The sequence below is a fragment of the Malurus melanocephalus genome, unplaced genomic scaffold (assembly GCF_030028575.1).
Source record: "Malurus melanocephalus ecotype Western Australia unplaced genomic scaffold, MMel_1.1 scaffold_115, whole genome shotgun sequence".
NCBI lineage: Eukaryota > Metazoa > Chordata > Aves > Passeriformes > Maluridae > Malurus > Malurus melanocephalus.
This window is the reverse complement of record NW_026623347.1, coordinates 1,266,855-1,283,732: the sequence shown is the minus strand read 5'-3', so window position 1 is coordinate 1,283,732 and position 16,878 is coordinate 1,266,855. Positions and strand designations below refer to the sequence as shown.

At 41.2% G+C, this 16,878-nt stretch overlaps 1 protein-coding gene across 1 annotated transcript in view; it reads left to right on the top strand.

The window, feature by feature from the left end:
* SDK1 (sidekick cell adhesion molecule 1) overlaps positions 1–16,878 on the top strand; it is a 375,512-nt gene that overhangs the window by 168,918 nt on the left and 189,716 nt on the right. Inside the window, exon 5 of the mRNA XM_057369831.1 lies at positions 5,251–5,384. Coding sequence (XP_057225814.1) covers positions 5,251–5,384 — 134 coding nt within the window. The remainder of the gene's footprint in view (positions 1–5,250; positions 5,385–16,878) is intronic.

The window sequence follows — 16,878 nt, the reverse complement described above, 5'->3', positions numbered from 1 at the left end:
TCCATCTGCCTCCTTTCCAGCCTTACACTTGCTTTACACAGATCAGATTTAGTGTAATGTGTTCCTGAAGAATCAGGGGAATARTGTCTACAGCCTTATTAAACCAAGACCTTGCAAGCCCCAAAACCAGAGAATAGGGAAACCAAGCACAAAACATGGGAATTCTGCTGTTTCTCTGGATTCCTCCTGGAAATACATCTGGTAACCCATCAATAGGTGGCTGTCCTTCATTTCATGGCAGTGTTTGTCCTCTGCCTTGCCACTAGAGCTGCCTTGGTTATTCCTATGGAACCTTGGGATGTTCCCATGATTAGAAATCCCAGTCACTTCCCAGAAACAYGTGGTGCCCTGGCAGAGCTAGAGGAGCAATAATGAACTGCCCTGATTGGAAACTCAATGTTTAAACTCAAAGTTGTGCTTTAATATTCAATGCTTRTGCAAATATCAAATTTATATTAATGGGTGGTTGATTTGCAGCACCAATGTCCCTGGAACCTGAATAATATCCCACGAAGCTGCCACCCAGTCCCAGCTCTTGGTGCTCTGTCCCTGTGGAGATGCTGCTCAGTGGCACATGCACAAACATTTCTCCTGTGATTGAGTCCTGAGAAACACAGGCTTTTTATATTAATTCTGATAATAATTCCCTCTCAATGCTGGGAGCCATGAGGGTGGGGAAGCGCTGTCTGGGTTAAGCTGGGCACGCACAGGGATGCCCTGGAACAGCTGCACGTGCAACTGCAGCACATCCCTACTTTTCCAAAATGGGAAACCCACAGGGGGAGTCTTGCAGGAATTATTTTGTTCTTACTTCATAATCGCTCCCTTTTCTGTGGGCATCGCTGTTATTTTGAGGTGTCTGGGTCGTGGGGAGATGGGTCCTTGCTGTGTAAGGTGGACAAAAGTTTTTGAAAGGGGAACAGAGGCTATCCAGTAAAAGAATATCTGGTGTAGAGGGATTGATAATCGTATTAGCTGGAGGTAATATTGGAAAAGAGGCTTTGTGAAGGTCTTTGTACTAAAATATTGCAYGCTGGCTCAGGAGCAGATGGTGCCTTCTGAGAGAGAGCCTAATCAGGTTACTCTGATTTTCATTTTATGTTTTTATAACCCAGTATTATCTACTTTTTGTGTAATCTGRTGGACTAATAACATAACAAATATCTAACTTTGGGGAATTATCCACTTGTTGAGTAGATTTTGGTATTTTCRCATAAAAATGTTATTAATCTAAATCCACCTATTTGAGATACTGAAGGGTTCATTTGCAGCATTAATTTCAAACCTTTCTCTTAAAGGCCATAAGAATGGTATCCCCTTTGAAAAATTATCTTTACTTGTAAAAGTCTGATTCATGTTCCATTGATTTTAACAAAAGAATTCCCATAAGCTTTAGATCAAGCTTAGAGATCGTTTGCAGCAGAGTTTTATAGGATTTGGACAACTTGAAAAGGTGCAATTAAAAATTCCAGACTGTACAGAGCCATGGAATGGTTTGGGTTGGAAGGACCATAAAGATGATTGATTTCCAGCCCCTGTGCCATACTTTATCTCAGACCAGGTATCCAAGTGCTAATTCTGGCTGCAGTGAGTAGAAATTAGGGAGCCCTCAGAAGGTGCAGTTCTGTGCTCTGATGTTTGCAGTAATGGGGTGTATCATGATTTGTGTCCATCCTCTCTGCCGTTCCCATCCCCTCATCCCACAATCTTTGGTTAAACAGCATCTCCTAAACACAATCTGTCCTCTCAAAGGCCCCACTCAGCTTTGCTGTGAGATCAGTCTGGTTCAGTTTCAGCTCCTTTTGTGGTGAAGGTGCCACTGAGATGTTTTTGGACACAATAATCCTGAATTCACTGTTACAGACACCTCCCACTCCCTTCCCTGCCCGCTGCTATTCCCTGCAGGTCTGCTGAGCTCCAGACAAATCCTAAAAACTCTTCTATTAAAACATGTGCTTTAGAATGCTCCTTGCCTACTCTTAAGCAATCCCAGAGGATCAGTCTGCTTGGTTTGCTGCTGGTTGCTCCTCTCTCTAAAATGTTAGATTGAGTTAAGTTTGATAGTGCTTTAAAAAAAGCAATATTTATATTTTTCATGAATTCTGTGCTGGGTATGAATTACTGACAGGTCCACTCTGTCTGCTGCATCATCCTCCTCCAGATGTGCTGGTAAACTGAGCACCCAGGAATCAGATTTTCCTTGGAACATTAGAGTGGTGCTGTCAGAATTTAGAAGTTATATCTGACAATGAAAACAAACAATAAGCCCAGGAAAACACATTAAGCCAATTTTGGGCACTCTGTGCAGCTGCTGTGCAGAAAGTGGCTGCAACCCTGGTAAGGGCTGGGGCCTGGATGGCTTAGAAACACTGGAATTAATGAGTCTTAAAAATGGGACTAATTGATTTTCCTGATGCACGGGGCTCAGGCGTGATCTAAATAAAACTCCAGGCTCGGCAGCCTGGGAGGGCTCCTGGCTCTGTACCTGCCTTCTCTTAATGAACTCGGAACATTCCATTTTTCACACAACTATTAAGATATCAATAACTCATTTGAGGAATTTTAATTTAACTTTGACCATGTAATTGATGACCCCCTAAGAGTTGTCTTCAGTCACTGCATTATCTTTTTTTTAATACAAATTATCATCAAACTTTTACACTCAGGTTCATTCCTTTCTAAAATTCACTCACAACTGTTACATTTAGCGTATACTCTGGTAAAAATTTGTATATTACAATGAAAAAGCCCCACTTGATTTTCAACAAATTCCTTAAGAGATTTTCATTTCCTTTGCTCTTGATTATTGTATAATGAGTTTAATGAGTTAAGTGTCAAAATTTCCAGCCAATTTAATGCAGATAGTAACAGTGTCCATCTGCAGTTRTATCTGGCATCAAAGCAGCTTGAAATATATTTCAGTATTTTCAAAGAATCTTTTTAATGCTTCTTTCTTTAGAATTAAAGTAGAAATGAGTGTAAATGTAATTGTCTTGTAATATTCAATTATTAGCWCTGCTCTGGAATTTTATCTTTATTTGCTCTATCAAATGTCTTATTAATTGTATTTTATATCCCCACTCTGTAAATCTATCACAGTTTCTTTGATTAATTTTCTAAATCAATTAAACTAGTGCAGTCTCATTGAATAAAACAAAAAAAAACCATACTGTGGTTCTTCTTTTTTAGTTTTTACAAAAAAATCTGTCAAGGAAGATAGTATAAACAGGGTCTTTAGGTGATGTGTGATGGCTGATTTCAGAGCTGAACATTTCGGTTCATTTTTCAGCTTTTTTTTTTTATTGGTGTGTGGAGCAGAAGTCAGGAGCAGCTGAGGGAGCTGGAGGGGCTCGGGAAAAAGAGGGGAAAAGGAGGCTCAGGGGGAATCTTCTCATTCTCTGCTATTCCCTGGCAGGACAAGGAGACACAGTTTAAAGTTACACCAGGGAAGATTTAGGTTGGAAATCAGGGAAAGTTTCTTCACCTGAAAGGTTCCCAAGTGCTGGCACAGCTGTCCAAGGCAGTGGTGGAATCACCATCCCTGGAGGGATTTAAAAGCCATGAGAATGTGGCACTTGGGACATGGGTCAGCGGTGACTGTGGCAGTGCTGGGGCAATGGTTAGATTCCATGATCTTAAAGATCTTTTCCAACCTGAATGGTTCTCTGATTCCACAATGGCTTTACAGAAGTTCAGGTTTCTTTGTATCCACATCAGAAAATTGAAGTGTTAYAAATGAAAAGCATGGCTTTGGTGTTCTCACTGTAATTTCTGATCCCTTTCCTATGTATGAAAACGAGTATTGTGCACCAGGCATGTGTGATTTCCACTGTTCCTTTAAATGCTTTTTCAAAGCAAAATTGCTGTTTATTATGAAGGGTAACCACCCTATGCCAAAACAGGAGGCTGGAATGCAGGGGTGTTTATTATTGACTGATTAGTGCACAAATGCTTCGACTCGGCGCTGACTCTCTCCGAGCCTATTGATGTGTGACCTTGTTCCTTCCAGTGTAGTAATTTTATACATTATTTCACCCTCCTGCTCAGTGATATGTCTAATAGCACAGCTGAACTCAGCGTGGCTTCTCATCAAGTATTAGAGGGGAAGGGAGTTTCTTCCTCCCAGCCCGACACTCTGATTTCCATGTCTGTGCCAGTCCCAGGCTGACRTAGGTCAGTTCTTTGCTCTTCAGGATTTTTTTAGAACTGCACATTTGCTTTTATCTTACCTGCTTTTGGAGCTTCCTGTGTCCTGTTCAATCAAACCCTTGAATTTTTGCATGTTGTCTCCAGGTTAATCCTTTCTCTTTTACAGTCAATGAACGAGCATCTAAAACACGTGAAAAGTAAAGCAGCCAAGTGGGTAACGCTGCCTGCGAGGGAATTCACAGAAACATTTGTTATTAGCAGCCCTAAGGATGGGCTTGTGTTAGACAATGATTTTTATTGACTCCACCAGGCCCACAACCTACAGGGTTTAGGCTRAATGGGAGCCCCTCTCTGCCTGTGCATGCACAGATCAGCTCTGTTAGAGCCCTTGGTCTTGGCAGTGTTGATGTGATAATCAACAATGCCACAAATGTACAAAGTTTACCTTTGGAGGTTCTGCTGCCTTCCATTTTTACTTTCATATTCCAATGAACTGTGGGTTACTCCTGGAGTGTCACTCTTTAATAGGCTCCTATCACTTCTTGAGAAGGTTTTCAATAAATCTGCACCCTGATGATTGCCAGGACTGCCGTCACCCCACAAAGGTGCACTTTGCAGCCTGGTGGTCACTGACATCATTTGCTGCCTCTTGCATAACTTCTTGTTGCCATTTAAACTGTCCCAATTTCACYTGGTGTAGCTTTTTCTGTGTGTCACCATAAGCATCTTACACGATCTGAGCAGAGAAAAGGCCTAGAGGCATCTGAGATCTTTATTTTGTGTTAATGCATTTGAAATTGGGCTGGTTTTGGTTCCACARCATGGTGATTGTTTTGACCAGTGAATATCCTATCAGCCTGTCAGCTCTGAAATGTTGTGTGCTTTTTGCCTGGTTCTCTGCAACCCCCTAACAGGACAAGGAGAAACAGCCTGAAGTTGCACCAGGAGAGATTTAGGTTGGAARTCAGGCAAAATTTCKTCACTTMRAGGTTTTTCAAGTACTGGCACAGGCTGCCCAGGGCAGCTGCAGAGTCCTAAAGCCCAGGGGGTTTTAATGTGATTTTTCTGGTTTTTAATGTGATCTTTCTCTTCCCTAAACAGAGCCATCACTCTGGAGAATCAGCTGGTGATYCTGGGGGCATCAGTGGCGGATGCAGGAGGTTACTACGTCCAGGCAGTCAATGAAAAGAACGGGGAGAACAAGACCAGTCCCTTTATTCACCTCAGTGTAGCACGTGAGTATCCGAATTGAGGAGAGTGTGCTGGCACAGCGAGGCTGCAGGCAGGAGTCACAAAAGCTGCTCAAATAACAAGAGCCTCTCTGACAAAGGATTGGACCTTTAAAAGGAGGTCAGCATTTCCTGCTTGGTTTGGAGCACGCTGAGCTCCTTGTGCAAAAGAGGGACCGAAGAGAGGAGMTGGCCTCTACAAATCACCCTCAAAGCCTTTTGTCTGGAGGTTTACTTTGTGCAAGGCAGGTACATGATGGTATCCCTCACTGTTTATTGTGAAGTTGGGATTATAATTTGTTTTTAATGCAGGTGTTTATAATGTGTTGTTTTCCATTGTGCCCAAGTAAACAAGTCATCCTTCCGAGTGCATATTTATTTATGACTCTATTCCCAGTTTATGGCATTATTTTTACCTGGAGTTATCACAGAGTCCCAGGGAACATGCATTTCGTTGTTRTTACTTATTATTTGACATTACACAGGTTGTTTTAACACCACCAGTGGGTTTGGCAGGGGAGCAGAGGGAAAAGCAGCAGAGCATGGGGTCAGGGAGGTGTCTGCACACCGAGTGTGCCAAGGTTCAGCAGAAACCTGCATGTCCAAACTCTTGTAAAACATCCCCTAAAYGTGTTTGCATGAAAAATTAATATTCTAAACGTGTGGAATGGTTTGAATCCTCGTGTGAGGCGCTTGATAAATGTGTTATTTATGTAGCAGGGAGACGAGGGAGCGTGTGAGTGCTGTGGGAACGGGGAGGTTCCTGGTTTTGCTTGTAGAGACAAGAAGAGGTGATGGGAGTAAATCACTGATGACAGAGGCAGCTTCACTGACAGGCTGACCCCAGAATTTGGGCTTCTGAGAGATGCAGGACTCAGCTCTGGGTCAATGGCATGGGGAGATGCCCCAGATCTCCTGATCTTGGGTACCATTAGATTGTGGACAATCCCTGTTGGCTCATTTCCTTACTATAGTAAAACCTGAGATCTGGGTTTCTGGGCAGGAAATCTGGGAAATTGTTTTTGGGACTATGCTTGTGTTTGTCAGAAGTTCATCTGAAACATTACAGACCTGGGAAGCATTTAATTTCTARGAAAATACTACTTTTCTGCTGAAATTCCTAGTTGGATTTCAAGGAAAACTGTTCTTAGAAAAACACTGGAGGTCCTGTTAGTGGGGCTGGGATCACTGGGGGCAGCAGCTGGAGGGTTTGACAGCAGCAGGAGACACAAACCTCTGTTTTCTTCCAGACAAGCATCTAAACTAAATGAACTGCTCAGGGGTTTTGTGTGTGTCTTTCTGAAGTGGAAATAATATTCCAAATCCACTTGTGAATTCTGGCTGTACTGTGGCGTGTAGATTGTAAACATTATTATTTCTGACAGTATGAAGAGGTTTGCTAACACTTTAGTAATTTCATTTTTAAAGCAAATTTGTGTTGTTTGTATTATGTGACCAATAGTGTACTTCCCACTTTAATTTCATGTCTTAATTAATGCTGGAAATAGTCWGTGATCATGCATGCATAACAAGTGCTATGCAAAGCAGAAGGTAATGTGGGCATATGGAAAAGAAAACACTCCAAAATGCTCACAGACTTGATACCGTGAATGCAAAGCCTGCCTGGAATGTGGCAAATAGGAAAGATAAAAAGGATAAAAGAAAATGAAGGATGAGACGAGATGGAAAGCCAAAAAATGGATTTGCTTTTAGAATGAATATCTGCCAATGAGGTTTTCAAATTGACACCTTGATATCCGGGGCTGTTAATGCTCTTTGTGTGTTGAAGGAAGGAACTGGAGTCTGTAAAGAAAATTGGATTAACACAGTCGTTCTGAACTTTGATCTGGGGAGGAAACTTATGGGGTCCATTACATAGAAATGAGTAAACATTTTTGGTCTAATAACAGAAGATAATCGGGCAAAAATACAGTCCTGAAGCAATACACAGGGAATGGCTGCAGAAAAATGACAAATTTTGGAAGAGTAATAAAGAATTCAGGCAAGAGGTTGGAAACAGATTGTTAAAGGTAACACAGATGAGGGAGATATTGCTTTGACTTGTCACTGCCTGAATCTTATCGGATGTTAGGAGTGACACCTGTAATTTTCCATTAGGACATGTATAAAATTTAAAACCAGTTTAATCAAAATGCAGTAAACCCCAAGTAAAGCRGAATAGCCAATCTGTGTGCGAGCAGATTATATATTAATTATTGAGTACAACCTTGCTGCGTGACTCAGCGTGCACACTGCCACTGTTATTGAGGGCAGGAGGAAAAAAACCCCACAGATAATTCCCAGAGCAACCATTCACTGAGAACAGTGTTAGATATGCACAGCTCGTTATTCCTTGAAGGAGACCGGTGTCAGATTTGCTTCAGCCTGGAAGAAAAGCATATTTGCAGAATCATTCTAACAGCTGAGAAAGCTGTAAGCTGTCCTGTTCTGCTCCAAAGTACAGGAGTGACAGCAGGAGAAAGGTCTGGCTCTGAGCTGAGRAGAAGATGAGTTACAGGGCCTTACATTGCAGATTAAAGGCACTGTTGGATTGTGGCTGAAGGAGCTCAAGCATCGTCTGGAAAATTCACTGAACTGTCCTTCAATTAATAACTGTGTTTGATACGTGGTATGAAAAGATTAGAGGATGTTGAGAGTGTTTCAGAAACAATCTAAAAGCCCCGATCTCACTGAATTCTCTAGTGGGGCTCGAAGTGTAAATACCAAAGATATTTTGTTTTTTGTCAGGCTCACTGAGTCCAACACTGCGAATCTCCCACTCACCCGTCAGCCCCGATTGCAAACACGAGGGGAAGTTGGGAAATAGCTCCCAGGGAAAGCCTGCAGGCTCGGCAGCGCAGCTCTGGCTGTGCTTGGGTTTGCTTTTCTCCATTTTCTGGGGTGGGCACACAGTGAAATGAAGGCAGCAGAGTGCCAGGCCTTGGGGGATGCTCAGCTCCTTGGGACATTGGGGTTTCACACACACACAACCAGTCCCCATCGCTGCCCAGCTCAACCCTTGCACTCCCCTGGTGCAGAGGCACTGAAGATTTATCAACCAGGATATCTGGTCACTCTGTGAGCACATCCAAACTCTGAGCAGTGTTTTTCCTTACCAGCTGAGTCCCCAGCTTGGCTGAGCACCCACATTCTCCGTGCCTGCCCTAAACCCGAGTGTGTGAATGTAACACAGAGTGAGGTCCACCCAGCTAAACTTGAAAATCTCGGTTGTTTCTTTCAAGTGAACTCRTTTCCACTGATTTCAGGAGGATTAGATCATCTCTGAGGTGACAGGCTTTGGGGAAATAAAAATTATGTCCAGCAGGCAGCATATTGGAATAACGTCACATCTGAAATTGGTGTGAGATGTCATAAATTAGTCCTAAATTTAAAATGTCTTAAAATGAGTTGAACTGTGTACTACACTAATGAAAATCTTGCCACTTTTTTTTCTCTTTAACCATATGTCAAAGCTTTCATGTAAATAACACAAAATTTTGGCTTGGAAAATCGGAAAGTCTGAAAGTCGAGAGTTTGGCAGCYGAAATAGTAACAACACTCACTTTGGGTTTTATCTCAAATTACTCACTTACTCCTTGTTGAGAATTCACTATTACTGCTTGGGAGTGTTTCAGTATTAACTCATCAAGTCAGGAAGTTCCAGCAATGGAGTGGTGTGAGAATTAATCCATCTCTGGGCTGGTAGCTTTTGGGATGTAAATACTGCTTTTCAATAACAACAGTTGGAAAATCCTAAAGGTTATTTTTTTTCCTGTTTCCATCATTGAACAATAGATTTGATGACAGTATCGTAAACGGTTGCTTGGTTCTTTAGGGTTTTTCTTTCATGTGCCCTTTCCCCCACAGCCAGACCTACCGTGCAGCACAGATGGTCGGATCTGTTCCTGTGGTTTTTCAGGGAATAAAATGACATTCTTTTGATCTTACCAGTGCTGGCAGGGCACCTAAAGGTTGTTCATTCCAGTAGGGCCATCATAAAAACCTTATTTCCTTGAAGGCCATGCTCAGTGTAACAGCTAAATATCTCTGAATCTGCATCAAAACTCTTCTGGTTGTGGTATGGAACTTGGAAAAAAAACAAATAAAAAACCTCAAAACTCCAAATCTCCAAGAATAATGATAAAATACCCGAAAACTCAAAAACACCCAGAAACACCCAAGCAAACCAAAAAAGTTTGTACATGATACTTTGCTGTTGGCTGTGCCACTTTTGCATGAAGGTTTTTTGAAGGTAAAGCRGGAGCAGAGGTGTTTGGAGCTTCTTAATGAAGCCATAAGGGATTTTAGTGTATAAGTCAAGAGTTTAAGTGGGTTTATTAGAAGCAGGGGGGGAAATGAGGATTCATAGAGAGCTTTTTATTACTGTGAGGAGCAGTCTGAGCCATTCCATGCAGGGTAATCAGTCCACGTCCTTCCCCTTTATGATGTGACACCATGGCCARACTCTGGGGCCACTTGGGAAGAAGTTGGCCCAGCCCTGGTGAGATATTTCCATTACTGAGCTCACTGAGCATCACTGGCCCAGCCCTGGGAACTTTTAACGGATGTTTGGCTTTTCCCAAGTCCAGCTGGAGCGTTTTCTGAAACCCTGAGCCTCAGTAAATGATTTCAGTGGCGAGTTTGCAGGAGGTGGGTGTGTGTCAGCTGTTGTGACAGTTTGGATGCTCCTGCCTCAATTGGTTTTGCGGCGCTAATCGTCCGGAACTGCAATTCAGGGCCCTGCTCCTGGACCTCCTTGTTAAGCTGTGAAATATTGAGATGCGTGTYGCTTGGATGGATTTATTAGTGAATTAGATAGTCCCCAGACCTGTTGGTAACACCAGGAGATACAGAGTGTTCTGCAGCCTGATGTCATTTTCTGATGCGGGCTTTGTGAAAACAGAAAACAAGATTGATGAAAATTTGAAAAACCTTGCCAGCCAGCATTTCTGAAGAGTCAAAGATAATAAAGCCAATTATCATTTAACGAAGATAAATTCTTCCCTTGAGCACTGGCAATGCTTTAAAAAAATAAAAAGTAGTAGGGAAAGGAAAAAGTTGGGGACTGAAAATTAAACTCCTGGCTTGGTTGCATTGCAATTATTTTAAAGTGTGAGGGTGTCATGTCATTCTGCCCAACTTCCACTTGCATCCAGAAGAATTTTATTCTGTTATGGCAGACATTGACRTGAGGCTAAACAGACCCTGTGTGTCTCTGCTTGGTGCCCGTTTTGTTTTTCAACTTAATGTATCAAGACATAAATTTTACAGAAGGCAAAAGTGCCATTTGAGGCTCACAGAGACTGAATTTACCTCAAAGTTCTTGTTTGTTTGGTTTCCTCCTGTAAAGGACTGCTCTCATGATGGCACAAGACATTTGGGTCACTTTTAGTGTCTGTAAGAATGAAATATTCTTTATGTTGTCAGGAAAGAAGGAGGTGGGGGACAAGTGCCCCATTACTTGTTGGGATTTTTGATAGGATGTTCTTTGTGACATTCTTCTGTAAGGTGGGGTAAGAAGATAAGTTTTCAGAGGATTCTGAGAAGACGTTTTGCTCTCTGGAACAGAGCATTTCGCTAACACAGTTTTTCATATTAACCAGCAGGGTTTGTTCAAGTCAGCAGATGCTGAGGATCCTTCATGGATATGTTTGAAGCACAAACGGCATGAATTTTTCATAGCCAGTCCCAGCTTTCAGGTGTAGGCAGGAAAAAGGAAAAAAGGAACGGGCTGGCACCCCCAGGGAACAGATATTTCTATTCTGACGTCAAACTCACACAAGCTCTATAGACTTGTCAGACTGGTTTTAGTTCGTGCCAAGAGAATTGACTTCGTTTAGCCTCTCTGGGTCAGTGCTGTGGAGGTGAATTTGTTGCTTCAATGATGGGGTTTTTTTTTTTACCTTTTGGGTTTACTTTGGTGGAGGAAAAAGAAGGAACATGGGATGAGATGAAATTTCTGGGCCATGACTGTGCCTGGCTACCCAAGGTTGTGACCAAATCCTGGGAAAATCCAACAGAGCACAGCCCAAACCTCTCTGCACTGGTTTGAAGTCACTCTTTGAAATGATCACTTTTCTTTCCCATTTCCTCAAAGTTTTTGCTCTCTCTTTATCAGGAAGGATATCATGGTGGGGTYCCATGAGTAAATGTGATCCTTTTGCTTTGCTCTGTTACCAAAATGTGAATTTGAAGGAGATTGTAGAAGTATTTGCGGCTTAACACTCAACCTTAAGAACACATTCTGTGCAAAACCCATCTTGAATACTCTGGTAAAATACTGTTGAAATGCTTTTGCTTCAGTTGTTGCTCTACATTCAAGGACTTTTAAATGGGGATCTTTTTTCCTTATTATTTTGAGAATAGAGTGTACTTAACCTTGCATTTGAGCTGTGTGTATGTATTTAAGTCAAACACCTTTTAATAACAGTAATAGCTGTAAGCAAAAGGACTAAAATGAGTTAGTGTTAAAGATTTGGGTTTGATATATTGGAACAAATGTTGGTTTAAGCTTTCTCCAGAGCTGGAAATTTCAGTGGAGGCTGAATTTCTCAGTGCTTTACCCTATTATCTACTGCAAAAGTGACACTGTACTGCAGTGTAGACTGATTTTATATGCATTACAAAGAAGTAACATGATCATGTTCAGGATTTATCAGCATTCTTGGACTCCAAATTTCATTGTTAGGTTTTTTTAAAGCGTCAGCCAGATCTCTTCCATAATTCTCTATTTTCTTCTCCTTAAAGTGAAACTTTGCTCATTTTGAACTGTAGTGATAGAGAAGGAAACCTGTGGTTAAAATGATAGATTGCTAAACTGCAGGAATTGTAAAGGTGAGCCAACAAACCTTTGTGGCAGATCAAGCAGTATTTTTTTTTAGTTTTTTCCAAATATTTTATCAGTGCTCTTCCTGATAATTAGCAGAAATATTGGTTGGTCTCCAGTTTCATCTTCCTCTGGACTGTTTTTGATAAAATTATTGCCACACATGGTGCATCTGCTGCAGCTCTGGACCGGGCAAGCCTCTGTCTCCTCTKCTGGTAGCTTTTGACATGGAAAGATGACAAAATGAACTTTCTGTAAGATTATTTCAGTCTTACTATTAACAGCCTAAAACAGCATAAAACCGATTTCAATATCTGGCACTTAATTTTCATCATATCGCATCAACAAATGTAATGAAGCTTTAAATGCACAGTTTCTGTGAAGAATAGTTATTTCCCTTTTTTCCCAAAWGCAGCAGAACAACCCTGTTGTTATGGGGACTCCTCCCTGGCTGGTGAAACCACAGAACTGCACCCAAATCGAGTGTCTGTTCCTTCAGCAGATGCACATCCATTATGCATGTTGCTCCGAGAAAATGGCAAATGCTGAGCTTTCTATAATCAAACTTATTATTTTAACATGGCTTCTTGTTACACTTGTCTGTTTATAAGGTTTGAGGGGTTATGGTGTCTGTGAGAGATCTGGAATGCACACACACCCACAGGCTCCAAATCCTGGGTTGTCTCCTAAACCCTTTATTTATATCTGACACATGCAATTAATCTCTCCCTATCTCTAATCACTTTTGCTATTACATTCATCGGAGTGATTTGTATCCTATCTCTGTCACTGCTCTGTAATTGATATGTGGAGATAAGGGATTCTTAGAGGACACAAACAAGGAAAAGGGAAAATTGAATTTACCTTGCAATCATTTCATAAAATGTGACACCCATCAATTATACATGCCATCCAGGAAAATGCCATCTTGAACAAACTGCGATGATTTGTTGGAAGATCAGCAGAAGAGAAATGCCAGAAAACTTTTCTAGACAGAAAAGTATTGCTGGTTTAACAGACAGGCTTTTCAATCTCATTGGTCCACCTACCGTGTTTTTAAATAATACAGTAGAATTTACAAAGAAAGTATCATTTTTGATCCRTGTTTTTCTCCAGTCAATCTTGTACTAATACTTCAGAGTGGAGTAAGATGAAAGGGAGCTGTTGAAATAAACATTGTTTTGATCAGACATAAAAAAGATGATGTTGGTTATTGAGATTGAATCATCTTTCATGGGCAAAAATGGTAAAATTGATAGTATAATCCAATTCCAATTTAACCACGTTCTATCACGAACATATTTCTATTTAGTTTCTCTTTTCTGTTTCACTGCAGTGATAAGTGAACTAATTTTCTCACTCTTGTGTAAGTACTTTGTGCTCAWGATTAGTTCTAATTGTTGGCATGAGAGCAGTAGCTCCTGTCCGTGCTTGTAAGTTTAAGCACTACTGGGGGATCCTGGAAAAGCTTTTTAACACGTACTGATAACGCCATAAAAACGAGTGTGTAGATGAATAATATAATAACAGTAATAGAAATCATAAAACCGAGGAGATTTAAGTCGAACAACATTCGGTGTTGGCAGCTTCCAGGGCCTGTCAGTCTGGCAAAGAGTCTTTTCCCTGGAACTATTTTATTTCTTTATCCTTTACACCCCAGATCCAACTGCACTGGGTAAAAACTCGCAGAGCAGACAGAAGCCCAGTGATTTGTGGGCATTTGTAAAGGGCTTTGCATTTCAGTTCCTGTAAGGATGGTAATGCTGCAGCTTTAGGAGGAACAGCTCCTGGAGACTGGTGTATCAATTTACCCCTTTTCAACATTAACTCCTGGTTTCYTCTAAGTCCCTTTCTGCTGTGCCAAACTCCTGGAGTTTTCCAAGGAGCTGACTTGAAGTATTTTGCTTTGATTCCCATCTTTACACAGTGGGGTGTATTTAGAGTATAATTTTCCTTTATTTTAAGTTGCCAAACCCTTCTGAAAGTGCTTTTTCCTCAGAAAGTAAGAATTTGTAACTTAAGCAAGCTTGAGCTTAAAGATGCTCTTTTAAGAAAAAACAAACAAGCAACCCCCATTTAAAGAAAAAAWTGGACTTGGATGATCCTTGTGGGTTTCTTTCAGCTCAGGATAATCTRTGATTCTCTGATCTGTGTCAGCAGTGAGACAAGTTGTGCTGGCTGGTCTGTGAGTGACAGAGTGAAGAGATACAAAGCTTTTAGGAACACAGGGACAAGCATTTTATTTCTTAGAAATCAGATAAATTTGCAGCATGTAGKGTGTGTTGTTTTTTTTATTATTATTCATAGGAGAAGCACTCTCTCTTCAGTTGAGAAAAGTAGTAATTTAGGAGCTATTTGATAGCATTCTTTAAACTGTCGTGTTAGGCAAGCTTCAAATGTCTTCTAAACAATCCAGATAAGAAATAGTAAATATGGTCAAAACAGATGTTTAGTGGAGTAAGTTCTGCACTGAGTTACTGCAAAAGCCTAAATATATCCTAAAGATTCTAGCACGTGCTAAAGGTCTGCGTGGCAGAGCTGCCCTCCCAGCGTCTCCACAAAAGCTAATTTTCATCTCAGCTTCCCCAGACATATGGTTGCTTGAGGGTTATCATTTTTAAAGCTCTTCATATTAAAGATGTTTTTAATTTCTTCTCAATATACATCATAAACCAGGAAAATTGAATAAGAATGGAGAACCCTCGGCTGTCTGTCTCATCCTTCTGCCAGATTGAGGTGATTTGTCCAAGTCATTGTGGGAATGCAAACAACAGCCTGTGGATGGGGAAAAATGGAAAAATWGTGATTGCAACTGCAACCCAAGCACTGGAGAGTCAGGACAGGCAAGATTCAAGGTCATCTCTACGGCTATAAATATTCTTCTAGATTTTAGCAAGGACTTGCTATGAATTTTAAAGTAATTTAGAATAATTGGTCATCCCTACCCCATTTGTAATAGGAAGAGCAGCTCAGCCCTGGCYGTACCCTGGGTTGCTTCACCTGATCTATGTAAAAGCTGCATCGATTTCCTGTCCCTCTCCTGTGCTGTGGGAGCTGTAAATTGCCAATCCAGGATGTTTGTTATCCTTTGGTTTTGTACTGCTGCATTTCACAGATTGTTGTGTGCAGCTGGGGAGTGGTTKAGACATTGGACTAATCCAAAATTTGATTTTTTTTCCCTACAGACCGTGCTGTAAGGTGATGGAAATGCTGCTTTCTTTTCATGGGCAGACTATTGTCTGCACTTCCAGGCCCTTAAAAWGGCAGGGTTTGGGATTATGGATTATTTTGGAGGGTGGAGAAATCATTCTAGCTAYGGAATATGGGAACTGAGTTCCAGCWCCTAAARTACTGGAGAACATCATTGTTAAATAGCATGTYTTTAAAGGGCTGCAAGCTTTCTGTGATAAAAATGGAGCACAGCAACTATGAAAATGCACACAATGTCCTGGTCTCCAAGGTCCTATTTGTGCAAAATKGTTACTAAATTTTGTCCAGCAATGTTTGCTGTTAAACATCTCTACAAGCTGAGGGTGAGCAGCTTCTGCTGTTGTGTGTAGGAAAAATACTGCAGTGGAAAATGTGTTGGATAAAGAAGGAAAAACAGAATAGTTGTGTCTGGTAGTTCTCTTTATTCCCCACTCATTCCTTACACACTAAGGAGGGATAAAAAGAAAATTTTGCATTTTCACTCCATGTGGCTGCATTTTGATCTGCTCATGAACCTGACTTAGTAAAGACTTGGTGAAGGCTTAAAAAGCCAGAAGTATTGGACCTTCTGCAAATGCTGAGAAAGGAACTGCAAAGCCTGAGYTGCCTTCAGCCATCCTTGTGGATTTATCAGGTATCTGTGAGTGATACTGTCAGAGCTATTAAAGAAAGTAATTGGTAGTGAGTGATTAAATTGCAGATGGCCTTTTCAAGGTGATTATGAATATTAAATCAAGTCAGTAAAAGCTAGCTAAAAAGGCCCATGAAACCCAAAAGTGAATATGCTGAGGATAATGGCATGAGAAGAGGCTCCCCAGCCCATCCATCAACCACCCACCCACCCAAAAAAAMCACAGCAAGCCAGAGAATTCAAGTGGGTGTATCGTATCAAAGGAGGTGGAATTAAATATTTCCTTTTTTAGGCTGTGAATTCCTCTGTGCAGAGGACTCAGAGCAGCTCACTCCTCTTTCATCCACAGCTTTACCCCAGTCTGTGGCTGCTGTCACCGAGCAGTGATGGCTCTGCAGAGTCCCCTGGGCCAGGCAATGCTGTGCCATTAGCAGTGATCTTTTCCTGTTCTTTCCCAATTGCCAGTGATTGTGACAAATGTTTCTTTACCACATCGCCCTGGAACGAGGCCAAGAAATACTGTAAAGTGACTTAATTTCATTTGGTGATCTTCATCTTGCAAAGCAAAGGTTATATGGGAGTTCTTTCTTAGCCCAAAAACCCAAGGTTCATTTTGTTCCRTGGTTTAAACTGGAAACTTCAGATGCAAACAGACACAAAGGAAACTGAAAAATAAATGTCTTCATTTTAAGCCCTGCTGACTTGATTTTAATACAAGAGCAGAGTGCTTTCACATATGTCTAAATAGCTTGTGTGCTTGGAGCCTGAGGGTTGGTTTTTTGTGCATATTGTGATTATGGACTCATCACTTTCAGGCCAATTTTATGGTTTCA